The sequence below is a fragment of the Melozone crissalis genome, unplaced genomic scaffold (assembly GCF_028551555.1).
Source record: "Melozone crissalis strain CALT ecotype California unplaced genomic scaffold, PUWL_Pcris_2 ptg000006l_1, whole genome shotgun sequence".
Lineage (NCBI taxonomy): Eukaryota > Metazoa > Chordata > Aves > Passeriformes > Passerellidae > Melozone > Melozone crissalis.
This window is the reverse complement of record NW_026535784.1, coordinates 26,558,193-26,584,776: the sequence shown is the minus strand read 5'-3', so window position 1 is coordinate 26,584,776 and position 26,584 is coordinate 26,558,193. Positions and strand designations below refer to the sequence as shown.

Here is a 26,584-nt window from a genome sequence, read left to right as displayed (position 1 = left end):
GCGGAGCTGGGGGGGGTTAGACGGGCGGGCGGCCCCGCGGTCCGTGCCGGGTTCGGAGGCGCACCGGCGGCCGTGGAGAGGCCCGGGGGGGCCGCGCCCGCCGCCGCGCTGTCGGAGGAGCGGCGGGCGGCGGGGGCGGGCGGCCCCCCCGGCGCGGCGGGGCGGCCCCGGCGGGGGCGGTGCGGGGCGGTGCGGGGCTGTGCGGGGCGGGCGGGGGCTCGGTGCGCTCGCCAGGCGAGGAGCGCGGCTGCCCGGGCGGAGGGCCGCGGAGAGGAAAGCTAACAATGCTGTGAAAATATGTTTGCAGAAAATAGACAATTGTTGGATTAAACGTATTCAAGTATGAAATAATGCCTTTTTGTGTAAAAAACCTCAGCAATGTGAGCGTACAAAAGTTCCCCTGTGGCAGTTACTTGCTCCCTTTGTGAGCTTTGCGCTCCGGCGTCTCCACTTGGCGCGTTTAACTCGGAGCCCCCCTTTAAACGCGATTGTTTCTTTCTTTTTAATGACATTTACCGGATCAAAACATGCTGTTAATTCGATCAGAAAGCTTTACCCTCCTTAACAATGCCACAATAATTTCTCCTGAAGTTTGTTAAATTGACCAAAATTAGGCAAATGAATAGGGGGTCTGTCGGCGATCCCGCTCGCAGGTGACACCGAATAATGCACTCTCGGACCAGCTGCGATCCCCTCTTTATTTGCCCCTCTTTTCTTTGACCCGCATTATTAAAATTTAGGCCCAATGAAACTATTCATACTTTTCAATGGGACATTTTCCTATAGGATAATAGGCTACAAATTGAGCCTCTCCAAAGGAGAGGGGGAGAGCAGGGGGGGTAAAACAACAACGCACAGACGCGCACACCACACAAAAAAGGAGCGTCGTGTGCCAAAGGCTGGCGAGAGCCTCCCCGGGCCGACGGAAAAAGAAAAGGGGGGGTGATGGGGGGGGATATCGTGTGCCAGCCCCCCGGTCCCACACCTGCCGGGGTGTCCCCGGCGCATAAAGCGGTGTAAACAAAAAAATCCTCGCTGCCATCTCTTATAAAGATGGACGTGTCACCAAGTCGTGTGAGAAAAGCCTGAGAACAAACGGGGCCACTCCGTCTCCAAGGGTTCTCCCTTGAACTGGGCGGAACAGCCTATTAAGGGCTTACTTAATTACTTTAATGACTCTGGACAGGCTTTAAAATGCAGTCAGCTCCGGGGCTAAGGGGAGGGGTAGGGGGTGCCGGGGATTTGAAGGCTGGCGGCGGGGACGGGGCCGGGGATGTGGCGAGCGGGGCGCAGGGCGCGATACCGCGTCCTGCGCCCCGCTCGCCGCATCCCGGCCCCATCCCCGCCGCTATTGTGGGACAGTCACGTGTGTCCCCGAGGTCCACGTGGGGCGACACAGCTGGGCCGCCCCCGGCTGCGTGGACGGGGGCGAGGAGGGGGAGAAAGGAAGAAGAGAGAAGAAGAAAAGCCCCTCATCCCCTCGCCCCCTTCCACCCTGATCTTTAATGCATACACTCCCTCGGCGCCGCTCTCCCGTAATCCTATGGGATCAGCGGGCCCGTGGAGGCCCCCCGGGGTCCCCCCCAAGTAGTGATGGCTTTATAAGGGGGCCGGAGAGAGAGGGGATGCAGAGCCCACCATGGCTTCCAAGCTCAAGGAGCGGAGGGTGAGTCGTCGCCCGCCTTGCGCGCACGGGTCTGCGGGGCCTCCAAGCCGGCCTAGCCCCGAGCCCTTCGCCGCCTTTCACTTTGAAAAGCCCCCCCACAAAAAACAACCACAGCCCCCTCAAAAAACCAGGCTGCCGTGCCAGGGCCGTCCGCGCAGTCGGGGAGCCACCAGGGCCGCGCGGAGAGGATCGGCCACAGGAGCATCATCATCCTCCCCGAGACCGCGTCGCGCCTGGCACCGCTGCTCGGAGCGGGGTTGGGGACTGCCTTCCCTGGAGGGGTCGAGACCGGGGCCGGGGGCAGCTGTCACAGCGAGACTGGATCCGTCTGTTTTCTCTTCCCCCACTAACGCGACCCATATGTTTTGCAGAGGACGCCGGTTTCCCACAAAGTGATTGAGAAGCGGAGGAGGGACCGCATCAACCGCTGCCTCACCGAGCTGGGGAAGACGGTGCCCATGGCTCTGGCCAAGCAGGTAGGCGGGGGGGAGCAGCCCCTACGCCCTTTTCTCCCCGGTGCGCCGCGATATCCCCCCGATACGGCGGGGCTAGGGGGCGGCCCAGTGGAACGCAGAGCAGTCTCAGGGGAGAGGTGATGCCCACCTGCCCTGCCCATTGCAGAGCTCGGGGAAGCTGGAGAAAGCGGAGATCCTGGAGATGACGGTGCAGTACCTGCGGGCCCTGCACTCGGCGGACTTTCCCCGCGGCCGGGAGAAGGGTAGGTGGGCGGGAGTGACCTCCCGCGGCCCCCGCCGGCTCACTCGTGGCGTGGAGGCGGCTTTCCCCGCTCCTCTCCCGGTCAGACCCTGAGGAGCTCGATTCTCTTCCCTTTCCTTTCCAGCAGAGCTGCTCTCCGAGTTCGCCAATTACTTCCACTACGGCTACCACGAGTGCATGAAGAACCTGGTCCACTACCTGACAACGGTGGAGAGGATGGAGACCAAAGACACCAAGTACGCCCGCATCCTGGCCTTTCTCCAGTCCAAAGCACGCTTCGTTACTGAGCCTCTCTTCACGTCCCTGGGCTCCCTCCCGGAGCCGGACTTTTCCTACCCGCTGCACCCTGGGCCCGAGTGCCCCGGGCACGTCCACAGTCCCGCCGAGGGCGTGCTCCAGCCGCCCTCGGGAGGGCCATTCCCCTGGCACGGCGCCGCCCGCAACCCCTCCCTGCCCTACCACTTGCCCAGCGCCGCCGTACCGCTCGCCAGCCCCGGCCAGCAGCGCAGCACTTTCCTCTCATCCGTGCAGGGGCTGGACCGCCACTACCTCAACCTCCTCGGCCATTCCCACCCCAACGCGTTCGGGCTGCCCCCGGGCCAGCACCCCTCCATGCTATAGAGACTCGTCCCGCCTGAAAAAACACCTATTTATGACCGCGGACACTGCGGGTTACACCCGGGCGCACGGGGAGGCTGCCGGGAGCAGGGAGATGCGCAGGGGTCCCGGATGGCGAGGAGGAGCCCCCTGGGGCCCAGATCTGCCCCCGCCCGCCCTCTCCGAGGGCCTGAAGCTGCCCCCACCCGCTCGTCTTCCCACCTCGGGGTCCAGTGCCTGTACAAGTGATGCCTTGGAATAAAAGTTTATACCCGCCGCTGCTTTTTGTTTCCGTGAGGGAGCTTCCTCGGGTGGCGGTGGGAGTCTCCCCACGTAGCCACCAGGGCAAAGAGACGAGCGAGACGTGGTCAGCGAGGGCCCGGGAGCTTGCTGCACGCACCGGCCGTGGCCGGCGCTCCGGGCAGGCGGCGCAGGACGTGACGGGCCGGGTGTCGGTGCCGCCTGGCCTCTGCTCGCAGGCCGTCACCGGGGGCTGGGAGGGAGTCCCGGCGTACGCCGGAGGTGGTGGATGCCGCCCTCGCCCGCAAGCCCTGCGGGTGCTGCCCTCCCACGCGCCGGTGGAGGGGTGCTCCAGGGGCACGTGTCCGAACCGCATCTCCCGTGTGCTCTGTCAGAGAATTTTTCTGAGACGCAGCTCGTTCAGAGGAGGATGAATAATGGTGAAGGCACAGGACGGGGCGGGGAGGGCAGGCGGCCGCTGCGGAGGTGCGGGTGGCTGAGAATAAAACCAATGGAAGCTCCGGGAGCGAGTCCCTCCAGCCTCGCCGCTGGCGCGGAGCCGCGCACGGCTCCCTCCCGCCGGGGCAATTCCAGCCCCGCCTGAACCGAGCGTCCCGGGTGTTCCATAGCCCCTGGAAACCGGGTAGCCCGGCCATGCCCGGCGGGGCCGGAGCCGTCGAAGGGTAAATTAACTTATTCCAGTTGGGTGGGGAGGCTTTGAGGAGATTTGACCTGGACTGTTTGCCCAGGTCGCGGAATGGGCTGACCCGCAATTTGTAAACCAATCCGACCCTTTATTCGGAGACAGACAAAAAGATCTTCATTACAATGAGTAAAAAGTGGAATGTGTATCTTCCATTTAACCTGTAAATACAGGAAAAGCTCCTATCCCAGATTAATGGGGAAAAGGTCACGCGGCGGGATGGTGAGGAGTCAGCTAGGAAGGAGAGAAAAGCACCCCCATTTCCTCGGGACACCTTTAGGATGGTAAATCCAGAGGGAACTTCTCTTTTGGTCAGCGTACACAGAAATACAGACTCAACCAAACACATTCAGCAGCAGGAATGGCTGGTGCCTATTATGAAAACACATGTCCAGCACTCATTTTTATCAGCGCTGGGTGCAGAATATGGTCAAAATGCTATGTGACTTATATTCTGTGAGCTTTAAGTTCTTGTGATCCCACTTTGTGCCTGAAGCATTAAAGATATGGCATTTTCCTGAAAATATAAATATATTCAGCATTTTGGTCCCTGTTAACCAAATTAAACAAAACTTTCCTTTGCTAAGTAGATTTTCCCTGTGGGATTAGCAGAGGGCCACCATGGTAAAAACTGGGGTCATTTGCATATAATTTTGCGAACTCGCACTGGTCCATGACAGTCTTTGTCTCTCCAATGTTGCTATCCTGCATTTTTTTTCTTTTTTTTTTTTCCCTTTTCATTTTCATTTAGCTGTGGAGGATAAACCCCTCTTTGGCTTTACAATGACTTTAGGATAAAAGTTTCCCCTCCCTCCACTCTTTCAGGGCTCTGAGCTCACCCTCCTGCTTTTGGCCCCAAAATTATTTTGGAATTTGCTAAAGTCAGCTGTAGCAGGCATGGGAGCTGAGCTGCCTTCCCAGCTCAGACCCACACCTGCACACCATGCTCTGCGCACACAGGTGGGTCAGCATAGGCAGTGGGGTACAGAGCTCCCTTGGGACAGGCATCCCCTGCCTTTTGACAGAGGTTCAGCTCATTTGTCTTGATTTTATTTTGCATTTCTGTGCCTATCAGACAGAGACTTTTAGCCTTTTTTCCCCCTGGGATTTATTTTAGCTCTGCCATGAGCATCGCCTTCCAACCTTGCTGGGAGCAGGTGGGAGCTGGATGACACCTGTGCTGGGCCTGATCATGGTCCCAGGTAGGGCGCCTCTCTGGGCTGGCAATGCTCATTGTCTGGCATAGGAGTAACATTTACTGCTGTCCAGGACCAGCTAGCACAGGGAATGAATAGAGAGGAGCTGCTCCTGAAAATAAACTACTTTAATTCCCAAAGCCCTCAAAATACTAGATTCTGTGTTATGCACCTGCTTGGCTAAAAATCTAAATAGTGAATGATTTGCTCTATCATGTCCTATTCCTTTCCTTCAGCTAGCATCTTTCTCATTCCTAGACCTTCACATCTCTTTTGCCAGTTTGCCTTGCCTTCTTTTCTCATGCCTTTAAATACCCTCTTTTCCACCTCCTGCTATTGGAATTCCTCTCTTTTCCTCACACATTCCACGTCCTACATGTACTGCAATTCTTCTCGCCCCAGAAAATAGTTGTACAGCATGGTCACACCTCAGTAATTTCTTTATATTGAGAGCAAATAATCATGTTGGGATCAAAGGACAGCAAAATGTAAGTTTACAGTTCTGTATCTGATACTGACTCTCTCTTGCTATTTACTCATACAGTAGAAGAGTTTATGTTGATCTTTGGAATATTGCATTACTGAAAACATCTCCAACTCCCTAATCCATCCCAAGGATTTATTTGCATTATTATTTAAATAAAACATCACCAATTAGATCAAAGGGACATAAGTAGCCTGTGCATAAACTCTCCATCTTAAAGCTTTATGTTTTCAATAGGCAACAGGCAAAGCCTGGAGGAAATTCTACTATCTCACTTTTCCTATTTAAATAAGTAAAAAAATGTTTATGGACTTTGAGCGTATATAACACAGATCAGAACTCTTCTTTCTTCCCATGGTTTTACACTAGTCTGAATGCATTATTCAAAGACCTAGGGGCTTTGCTGGTAGTGCCACACTGTGGAGTTTCCAGCCTTGGAAAAAAGAGCCGATGCCACTGAACAAAGTCCCCAAATTCAGGACAACAGTCATTCTTGGGGCATCTTATCAATCAGGTCAATAGCTAACTAGAAAAGAGTATTCTTATTGTACTTTGGGTCTGTGACCACAAAGAGCTGCATCATTACACCTATAGGGACTGAGCCATGAGTTTGAAAGAAACAATTGCCAGAAAGAGAAGGAACTGCACCAATAAAGGCTTTTAATTACAGATCTGTTCCAGTAGAGATGTACACAATAATTGGCTTCCTAGTGGTATGGATATGATCCCTTTCCCATGGTGAAGATCCTGCCAGTTTATGCCTTGTGGCCCCACAGCTCTGTGGAATGCTGCTGCTATTCCCCATGCAGGCTCAAAGGTAGCCTGCATGATTTGACCAGGACCATCCCAGAAGTGCTGAGGAGAGCAGAGGGTCTTAGGTGCCAGGGTACAATGATCACCCCAATCAAATCAGCTTCTTGCCCTCCTGCCACATTCTTGGAGAGAATCAAATAGTGCCTAGAAGTCCAGAGGGATTGTTTTTCCATTATAAATTGAATCAATTATAAGGAGGAGGAAACCTTCTGTTTGCCTGTGGAACAGTCTGTGTATTAGACACAGCTACTGAAGCAGCTGCAGGCTTGTCCAGCAACCCTTTTGCAAAGGCATATTTTTGGAAGGAAACCCTCCAGCCAACAGTTCCATATTTGCTGAGCATTTGATCCCACAGATTTGCCTCCTGCCTTGAGTGAGTCTCAAATCATCATGTCTATTTCTAGCAAAATTTCCTGCATAGTGCATGAAGGCTGTTTTAGGAAAAGAACACTAAATTCTCTTGAAGAGAAAAGGGATTCTAGAAAGCAGTACAAGAAAAGTCATTTTAGTATGTATGTAAGGTTAAAACTTGGATACCTACCCATGCAACATACTGCATACTGAATTTAACATAGGCATATCAAAACAAACAAAATTCGTTTTAAAAGATGAGAAAAAGCAACATTGAAGACTATTGGATGAAACATCACATGGCAAGAAAGAGGAATAGTTTGTAAGATTCAAACTCAGAATATTAAATTAGGAAATTTATCAAACAAAAAAATATTAAATTCAGGAAAGAGATTGTTTAACATTTATCTTCAAGCTACAGCAACTGAATGTTAATGTGCATTATGCTTAATCAGAAGAAATACAATTAATTGGGTTGAAAAAACCCACTTTTGCTAACAGGAAATCTAAACTTTAGTATGTATGATCTGAAAAGTTAAGTAATTTAATTTTTAATTACTGTAAAAATACAACACCTCCAAGTAGTTCTAGTCTATGTAATGATTGTGCAATTAAAAAATGAGGCCCTTCAAACAAGGCAGTCCTTCAAGGCTGTGGGATCTCAGCACATCAGCCCTGATGTGCAGAGACACCGAGATAACCCTTGGGGGGCTCGGAAGTCCTGGAATGTTGCCAGGAGTGTCTGGTGGCTGGACTTTGATCCTGCACAGGAGATGACACCTGTATGAGGATGGGAGGATCTCACGGGGATAAATGGTGAAGGGATAGGTTAATTATAGTGTGAAACACAGGTTTTAGAATTTCGGTACAGGGGGGTCTAGAGAAACAAGATGGAGGAATTGGGGCGTGCCCTGTCCTTCTTCTGCTTCTTCTTGGCCTCCATCTTCTGTGGTGGTGGTGGCACTTTGGGATTGGGTCTTACTAAAAGTGCACTTGTCAATAAGGGTAAAAGGTATTGGGGAAAATAGGTAAATATCTTATACGTAGTTTTGAGTATAAAGATAAGTGACCGCCCCGAAGGCAGTCAGTGTGTCCATGGCTGGCAGACCTCTGTCGGGCCGAGAGAAAATCTTGTAGATAAAAACTAATAAACACTGAAGACCGAGAAAAAACCTGAAGACTCTTTTCGTCCTTTGGAGCGCGTGCTGTCCAAGGCCATCCCGAGCCTTTCCAGGCCATCTAAAACAGCCGAGAACGGGACACAAGGCAACAGGGAATTCATTACAGGGTCTGTGACTCAGTTCTTATGCTTTTGGTGAACATTATGAAGTTATTTTTACCCCCAGAGCATGTAGAAATATTTACACCAGCTAACCCTGCAGCACTTGTTTAGAGAATCTTGGTCTCCTACTAGCTTTGTGGAAACCAGGCAGTGCCTGAGCTCTGAGCTCATCTCCATCTCTTGTGAATTCCAGCACCAAAATTATCCTTTCAGTCCCATAAAGGGTGCAGGTGTTTAGAGTAGGGCCCAGTCCAACTGGAGCCCTTTAGGCCAGGATCATGGCAGAAAGTGCCTTCATTATAATTCAACCTGTACCTCCATCTGACTGCCCTTAGTTCCTAGCCTGAGGCTGAGACATTCTTCCAGAAAGTTGAAGTCTCAAGGATGAATGCTAAAAACTGTGTTCCTCTTTGGGGGCACCTTCTTATAACCACTCTGCCCCTACAAAGCAATTTCTGTGTTCTTTTTAGAAAACACTGTGTCCTGGTTCAACCTTTCAAAGGAGAAATCAGATGGTAGTCAGCCAGGGGAGGGTTTGGTCTCAAGGTATCAGCTTGAAGGAGATGTTCAGTTTAGAGGCATTAGCAGGAAGCTGTGACATGGCTTCAGTGCTTTCTCACTGCTAGCGAGGAGTGGAGACTGTGGCTTTTGCCTTTCCCTCCATTCTCCTCCTCTGGAGGTACATGTGATCATGTGTTTACCATTGTGCACTACGCACAGAGGAAGCTTGTACAGGCCCTCTTCCACAGTACACGTGGATTCAGTTTAGCTTCTCTCAGTAATCCCTAGTTTGGTTTGGCTGTTATTTCTTTAAATGTGGCTTTATTCAATCCTCACAATTTTCCATGCATGCTACATTAGTGCCATTCCAGGGGAAGAATTCACAGAGATTAGCCTTTGAAGGTCAGTCTTTTATGACTAAGATATAGGATTAGTCTTTTCTACTTTTCCCCCCAAACTAAAATGTCCTTCAATATATCCTAGGGTAACCTCAAGGTTTGCCCTGACAGGTTTTTGATACACCCGTACAACCTTATTCACCACAAGAAGTGATACTACTACAGTCATGAGTAAAGGTTAGGGTATAGACTTTTCCCCTAAACGTGGTAGTATGGAAATAATTTACCCTTACTGACATTGCTGCTGGGGTTCCAGGACTGGAATATGTAGAAGGAACAATAACAACAAAACCTATTGAACAAACCAACCCCACATGGCTTTAAACTCTGAAAAGTGTAACAGGGGTCACTGATATTCACTGAGAACAGATAACCAAACTTTAAGAACCTCAGGAAACCCTGAGACAGTATGTATCCCATCCAACACAATTACACACTGGAATGCTCAAAGGGAATCAATATAACCCAAGTCTTTCCTATTCCATTACAAAATGCCTTTTTATCATATGATGTAGTAGTAATTTTTCTATGCCACAAACTGTTTTTGTACAGTACCTTCTCCTCTCTTGAAGAAATGAGAGAAAAACTACTCTTGGAGTTTTATTACTGAAATAATTGCCAGAATTATTGCTGTAATAATAGTAATAGTAATTAATGTTTTAAATTCTCTCTGATGTCTAGAAAAGGCAATAAAGTAATTGGGAAAAAAGTGTAAACAAGAGTATATAATTTACTGCATAATGTCAAAACCTGCTGGACAGCAAAGATCTAGGAAAATGAATACAATTATTATAAAGGTACCACTGTTTTCAAGGCACCATCTGCAGAAAGGAGAGTATGTTAAAGCAAATAAGGGACTCCTACATGCTTGTTAGCTATATGCATATACTGCCTGTATTCCTCAGCTAGTTCAGGTGGCAGATCCCTGGACATCCATGAAGCTATAGCTGCTTCCACAAGAAGAAGACACAGTGGAGTTGCATCATTTGAGACCTTGCCAAATAGGTAAGCAATACATATTTCAGGGGCTCCTCATGCTCATTTTGTTAGTACAACTATGCAGTCACATGTTTATAAAGATACACGGGAAGAAAATAACCTCATCTTGTCTTAAACACACAATTATTCTGATCATGGAAGGGAAGTCATGTAGAGAACAGGTCCTTCTGCCTCTGGTACTCAGTGCATAAAATATTCCTCCAAGAAAAAATGCTGCAACTAGGCACAACAGTCTACACTTAAAGGAAAGGCCAGCCTCCCTCAGTGTGCATATGGAGGAGCTAATCCAGCTCTGTGAGGTCAAATGGTCCTTCCATGGTGAGGAGGTTTCAAGCAGCAGTATGGTATGCTGTTCTTCAGCAAATATTGCATCTTCTCAAAAGTTATTTGCAAGTCTCCATGCTGCAGCTTTGCATCTTCTTTTCAGGAAATTAATACAGAATCACAGAATGATTTGGGTTGGAAGGGACCTTAAAGATCATCTCATTCCAACCTCCCTGTCATGGGCAGAGGCACCTTCCACTAGAAGACCAGGCTGCTCAGACCTCCAGCCAGCCTGGCATTGAAGACCTCAGTGATGTGTGGCATCCACAACTTCTCTGGGCAACCTGTTTTAGTGCCTCACCATCCTCTCAGTAAAGAGTTTCTTTCAAATATCCAATTTGAACCTACATTCACTCTGAAGCTATTCCTCCCTGTCCTGTCACCACACACCCTTGTAAATAGTCTCTCTCCATCTTTTTTGTAGGCTCCCTTCAGGTATTAGAAGGCCACAATTGGGTCACTCCAAAGCCTTCTCTTTCCCAGGTTGAAAAATCCCAATTCTCAGCCCTTGCCTTTAGGAGAGGTGCTCCATTTCTCTAACTCACTAGGTGTCCCCACTCTGTACTTGCTGCAACAGGTTCATCTCCTTCCTGTGCTAAGGACCCCAGAACTGGATGTAGCACTCCAGGTGGTGTCTCACCAGAGCAGACAGGCAGAATTTTCCTTGATTTTCTTTGTTTGTTGTATATTACACATAGTTAGCAATTGTGTTACAGTCAGCTTTGCTTTATAGTCCCAGAAAGAGCTGTTCACTGTCTCAAAGGAAATGGTCTGAGAATGAATTAATCATTCTAAGCAATCTTTCTAGTCAAGAGGGAAAAACAGGCAGCTCCTGAGGCTAATTTATCAGACTGATTTTATTTTCTCCCTTAAAAAATAAGTACATTTTCCTTGGAATATATATATTTCCCCTTTTAATTTTGTGGGAATGTGGGATCAATAGGTCAGATTCAGATATACAAGTAGGGGAAAAAACCAGGGCAGCTGAATCCCACCCTCATTGTTGCCTGGCAAGTAGCCTAATTTATCTGCTCAGATATTTCAAACAGGGCTAGACATCTCCATGCTAAAATATTGCATTTAATTAAAAAATGCAATATTTTGTGTGCTTGTTATACAGTCAGAAGGTGTAACAAGTTCAATCACTGAACTGAAACAGCTGTGCAGTTGACAAATACTTTTTACATACTAGTTGCATGTACTACAGACCAGATGGAAAGAATTTTACCTGGGGAAGATTGGATTATTTACCATTTTCCTCCAGCAAGCACTGTTGCAAACAAAATTGTTAGCCATCCACTGAAAGCCAGGGTCCTTTCTCCATAATCTGGTTGTCAAAATGTCAAGCTCAGAAGCTTGATCCCCTCCACAGCACTGGTTTAGCTCTGAAATGTCTGCATCATTACAGGCACCTTATTTCCCTGCCACTTTGCCACCATGAAGCAAAGGCTTCAAGGATTTCAAGGACTCTATGTATAAAGCATCTACATGTAAAATAAGAAAATTTATATTATTAAGCACATGCATACTAGGGGAGAATTTTGCTTTCCATTGCTTTAAATGGAAATAAATTATTTTCTCCTTTCCTCTCTTTTCCTTCATTACAGTCACTGAAATTTTACCAGCTCTGGCTGCTAACATAAGTGAAGTGATTAATGCTGTGTTCTCAGAAGTGTACTTGGGAGCTGGCATTTCATTACAAATAGGTACCTCATAGCATAGCCAATCTTTAAACCTACCTTTAGAAAAAGAATTTATTCTTATTTAGAATTCTCCAACAACCAGTTTTGATGCTGAAGCTTGTCCTTTGTACATTTTAAAAAGAAAGATTATGCTTAGACAAGGTGCTATTTTGGTGCTGAACCACTTACTCATCCAGTTTCTTTCCATTTTTGGAACAGTTCCACATTAGAACACAGTTTCACAACCACCATATTTTTCCCAATTGAAAGAAATTTTATTTGCCCACACCTGACTACCAGCATGTCAGAATCACAGCTGAGCTTCTTCATAATCTTAAATTATTGGTTCCTTTTCAGAGTGGACAATGCCTGGCATTGGGAAAATATGCTGAGCTCAAGGAGTAGTCAAATGTCTCACAACCTCCTGAAAATGTGTTGTCCCTATAACTATAACTAGATTTCCAGGGCTATTTCAGACTGGTTGTCAAACCTTCCCTACATACCCTAAAAAAATGTGCCATGATTATAATCAGACTTTAAAAAAAGTGTAAGGATACTAAATTATAGAATCAAAAAATGTTCTGAATTGGAAGGACATACAAGGATCATCAAAGTCCAACTCCTGGCCCTGTGCAGGACAGCCCCAACAACAGACAATGACCATTTTGAAGAAAAACAGGAAGTTATTCTAATCATTAGCCAAATAACTGTGTACTTATCCAGCAAACTCCCAGCAAAGTTATTGATAACTTCAGAAATTTTTCTACAGATCATAGTTAACATGCTAACACACCACACTGCTAAATGATGCTTGCTCAGATCTTATGGATGAGGGATATTAATGGATCTCCAGAGATGTCACCACTCATCATGGTTCAGCCTTATTGTCACCATGATTTCCAAGGCTGTCTTATTACTTCAGCATAAGATACATGGTGTCCTGAGGGAGACACTGAGAGTTAACTTCACCTCAATCTCCAAATTCCTTCTTTATCACTGCATAGTGTTTCTTCTGTAAGCTTAAAATGCTCCTGCATAGCTTGAGGCAGAAAAAGAAACCAATGCAAAAAAGCTATTAAAAATACTCTTCCTGTTACCAGATTGGTACAATTTCTCTTTGTGGGTTGACTTCTGGTGCCTTCAGAGGCCTCTGCAGACTCAATATATCACATTATCACAATTTCTACGTGGTCCCAATGACGCATTCCAGGACCCACTATCATCCTGAAGTTTTCTAGGAGATGAGATTAACCAGTTGACACATTAAAGAGAGCAAGCAGGACTCTACTGACAGGGGTCCCCAAGTCAAGATTAACTAGATGATCTTTAATGTTCCTTTTAAATGAAACCATTTCATACTTTCAAAATAACTGCCAGATTGTGGTCCCAAATTCTTCTCTAATTTCTCATTTCTCCTTGTTTCTGCCATTCTTCAGACCATAATGTAACTATTACTTTGAACTATGGAGTAGACCCCATAGTTTTCATGGTATTTGACACTATATCCAACTAATCACTACTCAAAATTTACGACAGTTGAAAAAATAATGCATATTATGCATTGTTGATAATGCAGTGTTGACCCTGCAAGGATTTGCTTATAAGCTCAGCCTTGTGCACATGACTTCCATTACTTTACTGAGTGCTGCCCCATTCAGATTTCAGAGGAACCAGATTGCAGAGGAAAACTAGATTGAGGTGAAGTGTTAATACCACAGAAATATCATAGGAGCTGTCAGGCCTGGAAAAAATCAGTGGCCATAATGGTACATTCTTGCAACCCAACAAGGACTCAGTCCCTGGAAACAGCCAGGATAACGATTAATGGCTACAAAACTGCCACCCTGCATGCTTGGAAGTAGGACCTCAGCTACAGCCCTGAGCTTTTCTACTGAATTTTAACCCAGAAGGATCAGTCACTTCTAACCCAGCGCAGGACAAGCTGTCCTTCAGGACAAAAAGAAGTAGCATTGCAGGAGCAAGACATCTGTTTTTCTGTACCTGCCCTGACTTATCTTCCTGGCTTCTACATTTTTAAGATCTGCTTATTTTCCTTCTAATTCTGTGAATCACTCTTCTCTTTAGACTCAGATCCCAGCCTGAACTGAGATGTCTCATCAGAGACACCAGGCAGCCCTTTTATGGAAGAGAAACAATCAGTTTGCTCCTCTTTCTTCAGTCATGAGGTCTCTTCTTAACAAAATACAGGGGCCTAGGCAAGTGAGCAACATTAGTCACTGTAATACCTGCTCTCGGGGTATTTACCTGGCCAGAGTGGCTCTGAGATATGTTGGAAAGTCTCTTTTCTTAGCCCAGTGCCTCAAGAAGGAGTCAGAGCCCTTCATTTCTCAGTCTCAAGGTTGTTCATTGTATCTTATCTATAAAATTCTTTTTCTTGACTTGCTGAGGTCCAGTCAGCAAGACAGTCAGAGGGACTTTGCTTGCTCCCGGGGTGGTGTTATCTTTTTATACCAAAAACTACGTGTACAATATGTACAATTACTTTCCAATACCTATCACCTATGTTAGACAGTGAGTTTCTACTTTAAACCAATCTAAAAGTGCCAACATCACAGCAGAAGATGGAGGCCAAGAAGAAGAAGGAGAAAGGCTCGATATGCTTAGATTCTTCTATCTTGCTTTCTGAATCCCCATTCTAAAAACTCTAAAAAATCTATTTTTCACCTTGTGATAAATTCACTATCATTCTACTTAAACTTTTGCGGCTTGTAATTCTTCATATAAGGTTGGTAATTGTTTTATCCAATACTTATCACCTACGTTAGACAGTGAGTTTCTACTCTAAAAGTGCCAACATCACAGCAGAAGATGAAGGCCAAGAAGAAGAAGGAGAAAGGCTTGATATGCTTAGATTCTTCTATCTTGCTTTCTTCTTTCTCTTGAATCCCCATTCTAAAAACTCTAAAAAAATCTGGTTTTCACCTTCTGATAAATTCACTATCATTCTACTTAAACTTTTGTGGCTTGTAATTCTTCATATAAGGTTGGTAATTGTTTTTTCTAAGGGCTAAATCAAAGGCACAGGGGTCTAGGGCTCTGTGCCAAGGTCTCTGAGCCCCCTGACAGGGTCTCGCGTTCTCCAGGGCAGCCAGAGGAATTTCTTGGGTTCTCACAACCTGCCAGTACAATTTCCAGTGATTTTAATTCTTAAAAGGTAACCCCAGGTGTGGCGTTGCTGGGCAGCACTGTTTAAGCCCAGCAGATCAGATGCCGTTCTGATTTATAACCTCTGGCAGCTCAAGTGAAGGCAGGAGCTGGCAGCTTTGCCCATGCCCTCTGAAGGGTGAGATGCCCAGATAAAGCATGCTGGCAGGCGCGCTGCCTTCCCACCCGCCCCCTGCACGAGGAGCGTGCCTCCCCAGCGCCGCAGCAGCCCCACAAAGCGGGTGCAAGGCAGCTTTCAGAAGGACCAAGCACCTCCAGCTGGTTAAGGGCACGGAGCTGAGGCAAATGTCTGCGGTGGGCACAGGCACAGTGCAGCGGGGTTAAAAGCGAGGCCGTCCAAATCCACCCAAGACCTGCAAATCTTGAGACACGTAAACCCTACATGCGTCAGATAAAGAAGCCAGAAAGAAAGGTGCCCCCTAATGAGTTTTTTTTGCGCTTGGGTGAGCGAAAGGGCTGCTTCAGGAGGCTAATAACTGAAAACCTTCCAGGCTTTTGTCCGGAGAAATGGCAGGCACTTTCCATCCCTTTGAAAAAAAGAAGGCCTTTCGGAGTCTTCACGAGAGATGTGGATTTTAAGGGCGACCTTAGGTCATACAGAACTAATCAAGCGAAAACAATAAGAAAATTAGACTGACAGTCAGCAAGTATCTGAGGACTTTATCAAAAAGAATTAGGAATGGACAAATTCACTGGGAGCAAAGGATCAGATCTGCAAGGTGGCATTGTGCGGTGGGATTAAATTATTTATTCATTGTTAATTTATTTATTTATGTATGTGCAAATGACCTAGCTGCTGCAGGTGCTGAGGAGTTTCTGAAAAGGCCCAGTTTTAGAGCCAAGGCTAGAATATTGGTCCATTTAACTCATTCTTTTCCTTAAGGCGATCAAACAGTGACTTTTATCTAGGAGATAGAGGAGGAAAACCATATGTGTACTGGGAATGATGCGGGGTCTGAGCAGCACTAAGTACCCAAGTATTCCAGTCTCATTCAAGAATGCTGTGCAGTTTAATGTCCAGCAAATTAGCAAATGAATGCTTATGTCAATATGTGAAAAATCCCTAGTTGGTTTAAACAGATAAAAAGCCTCTTGGGAAATGGCAGAAAATGCAGGCTTTCTCTCCTTGTCTTTTTTAAAGAAAGAAAGAGAAACAGTACTTATTAAGTTTTCCCCAAACTTACAAAAAGTTGCAGAAAACAACAACCTACATGGATGCTGGATCTTATATGTACATGAAATTTTTCCAGTGCTGCCACAATACAAGAATCTTTTGCACTCTTTGAATCACATATTTGCTATTCAGGAGGAAACAGTTAAAATCTGGGACAGTTACAGGGCCTGTAAGATGCCACCCTGCTACTCCTCTCTTAAAGGTACAGGACGTCAAAAGCCCTGGAGAGGGTCTGTCTTTACATTTTTCACTGATTTATAAATTCTGCCTTGAAGATGAAATCCACAAACACCTCTCATTTTTTTTCTTCTCCACATTTAATCATTTATAGGAAAGGGTAAATTGTCATCTCATGTTCCCCTTGACCCAGCAGAGCAAAGCCACAGTGGGGACTCTGTGTCTGACATGACCCTGGGGAAAAAAGGAACACGAGATCTCAGCATGGGGGTTGGAGGCAAGAAGTCACACATATCGAAAATGACAGCATCACATCAGTTAATGCCATGTGATAAGGGAGTCCTGCTGGGGTTTACGTCCTTCTGCAGAGATACACTTATAGGTTGGCTGCTAAAGAAGATTTTTTACTAATTCCAGAAAGGGATTGCGGATGTTTGGTCAGGAAAGATCATAATGCATTATCTTTCTTCAGGACAAGCATCAGTAGCTATGATAGGGATCAAAAAACTGCCCCATGAGATACACCTTGGAACCAGATAGGCAGGTTTATCCACTTCTGCTTTGCACATGGGATTTCCCTCCTCTTGGCCATACCTAGGCCCTTTCTCAAAACCAGTCTTCATCATGTCCTATTGGAGAATGGCTACTAAAGAAAAAATAGAGGATATTTTAAAGAAGAAATATCTTTAATATTACTAAATTTAAAATATCACCTCAGATTAAAAGCTCAATGAGACAATTTCTCAAGCCCTGCAAAACAGGCACAACAGAGGCCATGTAGAAAGTCTGTTTCCTCCCTGGAGTGATAAAGTCCTCCTTTCTCCCCTGAATGTAATGTGTGAGGATGAATTCAGTGACAATGAATGCCAGCAGGTCACTAATACACTACCACTTGCCTTCTGCAGCCCACTGAGAGCTGTGACACACAGTAACCAGGGAGCCTGCTGACCTATGCTCTTTGTCTATCAGCTGTCAGGGTGCCTTTTAAAATGGCAAGAGCCAAAAGCAGAGTTAAATAGCATTGAGAATTCAGCTGTATCAGAAACAAGCAGCACAGGCCAGGCTTCTTCTTGGTCATCATTTCAAATGGATTGAGTCCCAGCTCATAAGAGAAATACTATCAGTATGCAAGGACATGATCTAGTGTTATTCTTGTCCCCAAGACTATCCAATTCACCTTCTGTATTGTCTCCAACTTCATCATATTGAGAATGTTTCACAGCTTTATCTCATAGGCAAACTTCATTTTTATCTGCCCACTTTTGGTGTTACAGTCATTAGATAAAATATCAGTATTTCCATCAGTATTATTAAAACTGAAAGTAGAATACTTTCAGTATTATGTTCCAATTTTTCCACTTCTGGAGTGGAATGAACTTCCAAAATTGTGCGGAATAAAAAAAAAATCTTTTTTTGCTGCTAATTAAGAAGTTTTGCTTAATGTCTCACTGATGTTTTACACAGAAGAGTCAAACTGGCTATGGGTCCTCCTTCTGCTGGAGAAACAAACTGGCTACCTACATAAGTGGAAAGGGCTGCCTCAAGCCAGAATGGAAATACGACCTTCTGCAGGCAGGGCTCATGCAGGACCAGAGGGAGGACACAGGAAAAGGTGATTTAAAGTGTCCTGGCACTCACCAGCACATGGTGCTCAGGGATGCCCAGGAGACCTTCCCCTTTGCTCTGTCTATTCCCTGCTGGATGCACAGCTGCCATTCATTCATGTTTTCTGGCAGCTGGTAGTACAACTCCTTCAGGGAGCAGCAGTACAGGAGATTACAAAGACACTAGATTCATAGGGCTAATAAATGAAATAAGGGCAAACTAAAACAGGGACATCTTGCTGCTTCTGGGGCTCTGCACAGTTAAACGGGCAAGGAGCTGAATTCACACAATCCCAAAGGAGAACCCCAAAAGGAAATTCTTCCAGGAACCACCAGACTCTGAAGCTTAGTCTTGAATAGGATCCCATCAGCTAGTGCCATTGTCATTAACTACCAAGTCCTACTGGAAGTGGTTGAAAATTATAGGATAGATAAAATTATCAGAGGTTTTAATAGCCTTTCATGTAGAGTACAAGACTGAAGTGAAAGTATAAATATATCTTATATTGCTTACTGTTATTAAATTCTGGCTTCTCTAACATTTTGTGTTTAAAAGAACTCTTTCCTTCAGAGATGCTGTGGACAAGTATGGGATGTTAAGCTCAGAGTTAGTAAGGCTGTGCTCTAATACCATCTGTCCAGGGCACTGAAGGATGAGTGCAGGCACAGTGTTTGCTTCTGTTTTCATGTATGTAAATCAGAGACCTGAACAACTATTGCTTTTGTATTTAAGATGTATCAAGTACTATTGTTATTGCTATTGTGCCTTTGGTTTAAGATGTGGACCCACAGAGCCATTCTGCCTAGACCTTCTCAGCACCATCCTAGTTCAGGCAGCCAAGGTGTTGAAGTCCCTTGCATTTTCACAACACTGAAGGTAAAGGATGGTACCAGAGATTTTCTCAGCTGGATTAGCTTTCAAGGAAGGGTAACTTCTAAGTGAGACAAACCAGAATTTTATGCTACCTTTCCAATGAAACTTTTGTCTCCTTGAAAAAAGACTTATCCAAACAGATCCACAGATTTTACTGAAAACCAAAGATTTCTCCTTAATAAGAAGCAGACAAAGTCCATTTAAATGTATGATAACTCTTGTTTTAGCATTTTTCAGCATAAAGGATAAAGGGAGAAAAATGTACAAGATCATAAAAAGATGAGCAAAAGTAGAACAATGTCAAGAAAGACATTACTATAAAATTCCTGTCAGAGTAGAACAGATAGTTTGCATTAATAAATATATCAGTAAGTGACCCAAACAGCCCTTCCTAGAGAATAGGAACTTTGACTTGGCTGATCAGACATTCAGCAACACAAAGACTAAGGTGGCAAGTGCAATGCAAATCTGCCCTTTGGGATCTGGTCTATGATGACGGCTGCTACCACACAAGTACTTTCAAGACCCCTTTATATTTTCCCTACCACTCAAAATGTGCAAGTTCTGAAACTGAAACACTGTGTTAGTCCCCGACGTCAAAAGTCAAAGGGGACTAGTCCCAAAACAGGGATGTTGCTAGGCTGAACTAGCAACAAATCCATTCCTTCAAACTCTGCTTAGTCTTAAAAAAATACAGATTGGATTTCCTTCAAATATTACAACATTAAACAAGACTGGCCTTCTTTCAAATGTTATAATACTAAACAAGCTTAAATATGTTCATGGAGGAAGGATGAATTTCTAACATACTTACTGTGTGGCTAGTCACAGCTGCTGTTGCTCTTTTATATAGTCTTCTGAACAGGGTCTGAGATAATATATACAATACAGACAGTAGAGAGAAGTCCAGACACCCTGCAGCTCAGCCCTATTTAGGTGTTTTCAGGAAATGAACCAGGGAATTAGCTGTTTGGCTAACACAGATGCATATTGTAGCCTTCCTCTCAAGGGAAGCAGTCTGGCAAAATTTGCTTTGGTTTAATTTAAAGGGAAGACATGGAGGAAAAGAAATCAAAAAAGTAAATTATTTTGCTGGATAGCATCAGCACAGAGCACTTAGAAAGTCTACAGAAGTAGTATCATTCCAGAGAAACTCTGCCCCTTCTACAGACAATGTATATATTGTTTCTTATACTTTGATCTGAATGAAGCATACGAAAATATAATTTATATACAATCAAATATATTATTGTTTAGAAGAAATGGCATTTTCACATTTCATACTGATTAGAAGCTATCGGGGGAAAAAAACACAAAAAATTTCGAGATCATTTCTTTCTCATCCTGCAGGAGGCTACTAAGTGGAAGAAAACAGTTTCACAAGGTCTCCCTGACTACTGAGATGTTGCAAACATCAAGGGTTAATCAAAAGTCAAGTGCAAATACACACCAAGGTGCTTTGTTTAATGATTCAAGAGTTTCTCCTAGAACTGTTATCATCTTCTACTTTTTTTTTTTTCATAAGACGTCCCATCTAGATAATCTAAGAAAAAAAAGGAAAAGAAAACAGCAGGTATGACATCACATATCCCTGGGATGGAAACCAGTTCTTTCTCCTTCTTTACAGAGACACAGGAGGTTACAGTGATAATTCAAAGTCACATTAAAAAAGCAGCATGAAATTATGAACTAAAAGTGAAAACCAGATTTTATAGACCTCAGCTGCTCTTGGTCTATTGGCTATTCTTGAGCAATTGTCTGAAAATCAAACCCAGAAATTAACTAGATTATTTCTGCATACAAGGCACATTAAATTACAGTTTTCTGATGAAGCATCCAATAATAATCACCTAATTGTTACCAGTCACAGAGAAATTGAAGCAATTCCTATAGAGGAAATTTCAAACTGTATGAGTTGGTGCAACCATCCCAAGGAAGTGACGGCATTATGAAAGCAATGCACACTGTGTACTCCTGGCCCAGGAGATTGTCGTGCTCATGCATCACCTGCTGATGGAGGTGAAATCAGCAGATCAGGCACCCAAGTGTGCCAGGTCACTAATGGCAATGAGAGCACTGCAAGATGGCTGGGCAAAGGAGCAGCCTTATCTCCCCATGCCAAGGTTCCTTGGTTTGTAATCGCTTTGGCCTTTCAAACTGATCTAGTTTGATTTACAGGAGAATAAGATGAAGCAAATTATGAACAGAATTATGGAAAAGGCCCATTCCAACATCCCATTTACAATAATGATTGTTTTAAACCTTTTTGTAGACTCAAATCAAATTATTTCGTTTTGCATGGACTAAAACTAGATTACAATACCCTGAGATGTGCACAGGTCAGGTCCAGCTGGGACACAGCACCTCACATGCCTCTTTATTTCACTGGCAGTAAAAAATGGTAAGGACTGGGAAAGACACACTGGCAAGGAGAAAGATCTATTGTATTTCTATTTTTGTAACAGACTTGCCAGGCATGCACTGCTGACTGCTGCCTGCACATCCACGTGCTGCTGTCTGACGGCTCAAGAATGCAAGTGGGACCCAACAGTTCCAGCGGAACGTCAGCTCCAGTGGCTGTGCCAGGCAGCTCCAGCAGAGGCTGTGCTACAGCAACTGTGCTCAGGCTGCAGTGACTCCTTCCTTTAGTGCACTGATTTCCAGCTTAGCTTGCCTCAAGTCAGCTGTGCATGTGATATGCCTGAGGATGGGGCCTGGGCCCTTCTGTCTGTCCCTTAGTCTCCTGTTAAAATGGGATTTAAACCAGCTTGGGTTTAAAAGATTTGACAGCAGTCCTATGTCTGTTTAAAAGTTCCATTATCTGGAAAAGCTATCCCTCCTCCTTTTCCACCTCCCAACTTTGTCAGGTCACACTCCAAAACAAGGCTCACTAGAGCCCAGTTCCCCCTGAGAGGAGTTCCACCAGCACAAGCATTCTGCCCAACAATTTCTTTGCAGAGGAGGGACTTCTAGCTGCAAACTAGAGTACCTTTCCAGATGTTTGTTAATTCAAGATCTATCCAACTGTAGGAAGAACAGCTATGGTGGAGGAGATTTGACACAAATAAATAGCAGCAAATCTAAGCTTAAAAATGAGTGTACTGAACAGGCAGCAACATAGGCTCTGGCATAAGGTTATCCTCAGACACGTGCTAGATGAGATCTGAATGCTGGTCACGAAGCTGGTCAGGGGAAAGCCTTGTTGCCCCAAGTATGGGATTTCTACTGAGCTCCCATACCTGGAGTTGTCTGAACTGAACGGGATCGAGTTTCAACTGCTGTTTAAAGCAACCACAGCTATCTCACAGAAAACACGGCCTTCTGCATCTGGTGCGATTTTCAAACTTTTCCAGCACTCCCACAATAACCAACCAACAAAAACATGAAATAAAAAACAAAAACATGAACCCAACCAAAATCCAAACAAACAATAACTCCACAAACAAAATAACTCCCACAGATGCACAAAACCCCCCAAACAAAACACTGTATTCCCCCACAAAATGCAGGGGGAAAGCTGGAAAGCTGGAATGTTTCTTTCTGACTTCACGAAGAGCTTATCAAAGCAAAACTATTTCCTTCCTCCTCTGGCTCTTCAGTCCCCGAGTACAGAGGGGAGGGGTCCCAGGTGCGGGAGCCGGGGATTCGGGATTGCGGAGGCCGGTGGTCCTGGGCTCCCGAGAAAGCAGGGGTGGGGTGTCCCGGGGGTGTAGAGGTGCGGGATCTCGGGTCTCGGGGGTTCCGGGGGCTCCGGGAGCGGAGCGCCCGCTGTCCCGCCGTGCCAGGCCATGCCGTGCCGTGCCGTGCCGTGCCGTGCCGCGCCGTGCCGGGCCGTGCCGTGCCTGGCCGGGCCGGGCCGGGCCGTGCCGTGCCGTGCCGGCGGAGCGGCGCCGCTGCACCCCCTGCAGGCCCCGGCGCGGGGCGCTCCTCCGCGGCGCTGCCGTGCCCAGGCGCCAGTGGCGGTCACCGCTGAGCCCCGCACCGCCGCTGAGCCCCGGCTCGGAGAGCGGCAGGAAGGGAGGAACATTTGCGTGTGAAATGTTTCTGCTTGTGTCCTGCAAAACTGGCCTACCGCGAGAGGCCTTTATTAGACTATATGTACACCCCAGGCTCCAGCGGCTCTTCCCACCCAGAGTATGCAGGATGAGATCACAAGGAATACTGCCACTGTCAAAAGGAATTACAAATAAATGTTGGAAAACTTAATTCTGATCTAAAACTAATGACAAACTTTTGGAGGAATAAGAAAGAAGCAAAGCCACAGGTTTTAACCCTATTTGCTCAAGAAAGCTGTGCCAAAGGGCATCCTCCGTTTTTCTCCCGGTATTTTCAATCCATTTTACAGCTGCTGTGACTGAGGTCAAGTGATATGTCACTCTGTCAGATCACACAGCGAGTCAGTGGCTCTTCTCGGATTAGACCAGTTCCACATGGCCCTCTGAAAAGATTTGTAACAAATGTCAGAGCCAACCATCCACTGTTTAAAGCATATGTTTAAAGCTCTTAGACATCTCTGTCAAAAGGTATTGTAAATATAGGGACAAAGCTAGTAAATGGTTCACTGTGGCATTTTAATAATGGAAATCAGAATCTAGCAAGGGTAAACAGCCCTAAAACAGGTCACCTTCAGGAGGCAATATGTGCTCTGTTTTGGAACCATTCCAAGAACACGAAAGGATTTGGTTTTTTATCCTCCGGTAGTAAATAAAATGGACAGGATACTAATGGCTCAGCACAGTAAGGTCACAGGGACAGAGGGCACAAAGTAACTTGAATATAACTTTCTCTGTGTTGCTTCTTAGCCATTGCTATAAGTATCTTTTTTTTTTTTTTTTTGGTAATAAAATGTCTTTGAAATGGTCATTCAGTTATGCACAACACAGAAAAAAATTAAAAATGCCTAATGCTGTGGCCTTAACATATTTCTTTATTAATGTAATCAAAATAATAGAAATTTCCTTCTAGAAATCTTTCATGTGCAGAGTAAGCATGACTTCATGACTTTTAAGCAAAATCAAATACACAACAGCACCCCTTTATAATATTTTCATCTCAATAGGAAAGAAATTTTACAGCTATTTAGAAAAAGACCATCACGAGACCCACAAATGGCTCAGGTCCCACTAGAAACTTGCTTGAGGTTTAGAAGGAGTGTAGAAGTTTAGAATGCTTTAGTAATGTGACTAATGAGCTGATTCTGTGAGCAAAACCTGGAAAAAAAGTAAAGATAAAGCTGGGAAGACTAAAAGGAACTCCTCTTTTGAAATCTCAAGATGGGACAAAGTTGCACCAACAGATGTAGATAAACTAGGATACCTTCATCATAATATGTAAATTCATGCTGTACTGTCATTGCCCTTGTTTTCTAAGACTCTCCTGGTCTCTCTGGGCTTCTCTCAGAAATATCAATCACATTGTGCCTCCTGTCCTGCTCCTTATGTTTGAAACAGTCTATAAAAAACATGTTCATGAAGTAATCAGAGAAAATACTGATTACTTTAAGACAGGAAAGATTAAGGGCAAAATAAAAATAAATCTTTAGACGGAACTTTTTTGGTAAAACATGTACCAAATCCAGAAAAACCTGCCAAATCTTGCAGAGATTTGTACCTTGCAGAGACCTTTCCTTGAAAACTCAAAGGAATGTTTATTTCTTAAAAATGCCAATGCTATAAGGTGATCTAAGAAAGGCAGTAGGCATTTTAGGATGTAGCCACTAGTAGGCTAAAATCCTGCAATACACATGGTCCTTTCATAACAGATGAGTGCTGGCCTCTTTTCTGAGCAGAGGGTCATGGAATGAGCAAAGGAAAAGAAGGTAATGAAGGAAAGATCTGAGTGTAAAAACACATTGGTCTTGCTGAGAGATTTTGGCTGTGAGTTTCTCTTCACTGAAGATTGCTTCCCTCCAACCTGATCAGTAACATCTTAAAAAGTTACTATATTGCTTTATACAGCTTTAACTTCAGCTTCATGCTCATCCCATTACAATGATGACAACCCTGATATCATAAAAAAAACCAATGTTAGCTTTTAAAATGCTGCTAGAGGTGAAGGGAGAAGAAAGGAGCAGTCCAGGAATGAAGTTCTAAGACTTCAGTTGGATTTCTTGTGGATTCTGGTGATCTGGATTTTTTTCCTCCCAAAATTCAGCAACTTTCTTTCCTTGTCTAAGTTTTGCACTCATATCAATGAGCTATATGATGCAGTGATGGGGATTTTATTTTAGTTCCTTTGTAAACAGCAATGAGACACTTTAAGTATGTAAACTGCAAGTTTTACATGTTCCAATTAAGCAAGCATGACTTCCTCTGTCATTGCTGTTTCCTGATGCTACCTCATCAACATGTTCCTTTGACGCAAAAAATACTCCCATAAGTGCCTTCAGATTTTGCCATATTTTCTTACTTTGTGTAATGCCTTTCTTCATAAATGATCCATAACAATATTAACACTGGCAAAATTAGACCCCAAGATACTACTACCATAGCAATAAATACCCTGTCAAATTACATACAACTTGCAAGAATCGGTCTGGTGATGAACATTACCAGTACACTTTTCGTTTGTTTTTAAAAAATGAAAAAGTTGCCAAATATGTCTACAGTCAGTTTATAAATAGTCAGAGGGTAAATTAATGTGCATTGAAAAACTCCAGGGACCACAAAATAAGTAGTCTAATGCCTGGGGTTGAGCTGCATTTGGGGCACTTCTGCTACTTGAAATCTCTTGGTTTCAAGTACTTGGTGTCTCAGGAGCTGTCCACATGAGCTGAAGACCATGCCCTTTCTACAGCAGATTGGCTATACAAGTCATTACTGAGTAAGGCATAGAATCATTGAATACCCTGAGTTGGAAGGGACCTACAAGGATCATCAAAGTCCAGCTCCTGACTCTGCACAGGACAACCCCAAAATCACACCACCTGCCTGAGTGTTGTCCAAATGCTTCCTGAATGTAGACAGGCCTTGTGCCATGACTGTTGCCCTGGGGAGCCTGCTCCAGTGCCTGACTACTTTGTGGGTAAAGAACCTTTTCCTAACACTGAATGTAAACCTCCTCTGACACAGCTTCATGCCATTCCTTGGGTCCTGTCACTAGTCACCACAGAGACGGGATCAGTGCCTGCCCCTTGCCCTCACAAGGATGTTGAAGACCACAATGAGGTCCCCCCCAGTTTCTCCTGTTTTCCAGGCTGAACAGACCACATGATCCCAGCTGCTCTTCATATGGTTTCCCCTCAAGGCCCTTCACCATCTTTCTTGCCCTCTCTTGGACACCCTCTAACAGCTTTATATCATTCTTCTATGGTGGCACCCAAAACTGCACACAAGGCTCGAGGTGAGGCTGCCCCAGTGCAGAGCAGAGCAGGACAATCCCCTGCCTTGCCTGGCTGGCCATGCTGTGCCTGGTGCACCCCAGTCACTGCTGATTCAACTTGCCATCCATCAGGACTCTCAGATCTGTTTCCACAGTCCTGCTCTCCAGCCTCTCATTCTCCAGTTTGTCTGGCAACCAGGATTGCTTCATCCCAGGTGCAGAATCCAAACTTCCTGCAGTTGGTGATTGCCCAGCCCTCTGATTTGTCAAGGTCTCTCTCCAGGGCCTCTGTGTCT

At 45.2% G+C, this 26,584-nt stretch overlaps 1 protein-coding gene across 3 annotated transcripts; it reads left to right on the top strand.

Moving 5' to 3' along the window:
• Positions 1-1,506: 1,506 nt before the first annotated feature.
• On the top strand, positions 1,507-3,250 carry HELT (helt bHLH transcription factor). 3 transcript variants are annotated; one of them, XM_054291031.1, is made up of 5 exons: positions 1,507-1,666; positions 2,038-2,142; positions 2,288-2,384; positions 2,508-2,619; positions 2,915-3,250. In XM_054291031.1, exons 1-5 carry the CDS (start codon positions 1,640-1,642, stop codon positions 3,240-3,242), a joined length of 669 nt encoding a protein of 222 aa, XP_054147006.1. In that variant the 5' UTR covers positions 1,507-1,639; the 3' UTR covers positions 3,243-3,250. The 3 variants fall into 3 exon arrangements, with proteins under 3 accessions (XP_054147006.1, XP_054146996.1, XP_054146987.1); XM_054291021.1 differs by having other exon boundaries at positions 2,511-3,106; XM_054291012.1 differs by having other exon boundaries at positions 2,508-3,106.
• Positions 3,251-26,584: the final 23,334 nt, after the last annotated feature.

Coding starts and splice junctions, on each gene's coding strand:
- HELT (XM_054291012.1), top strand. CDS start 1,640: ATGGCTTCCAAGCTCAAGGAGCGGAGG. Junction 1,667..2,037: donor CCAAGCTCAAGGAGCGGAGG/GTGAGTCGTCGC, acceptor TATGTTTTGCAG/AGGACGCCGGTTTCCCACAA. Junction 2,143..2,287: donor CCATGGCTCTGGCCAAGCAG/GTAGGCGGGGGG, acceptor TGCCCATTGCAG/AGCTCGGGGAAGCTGGAGAA.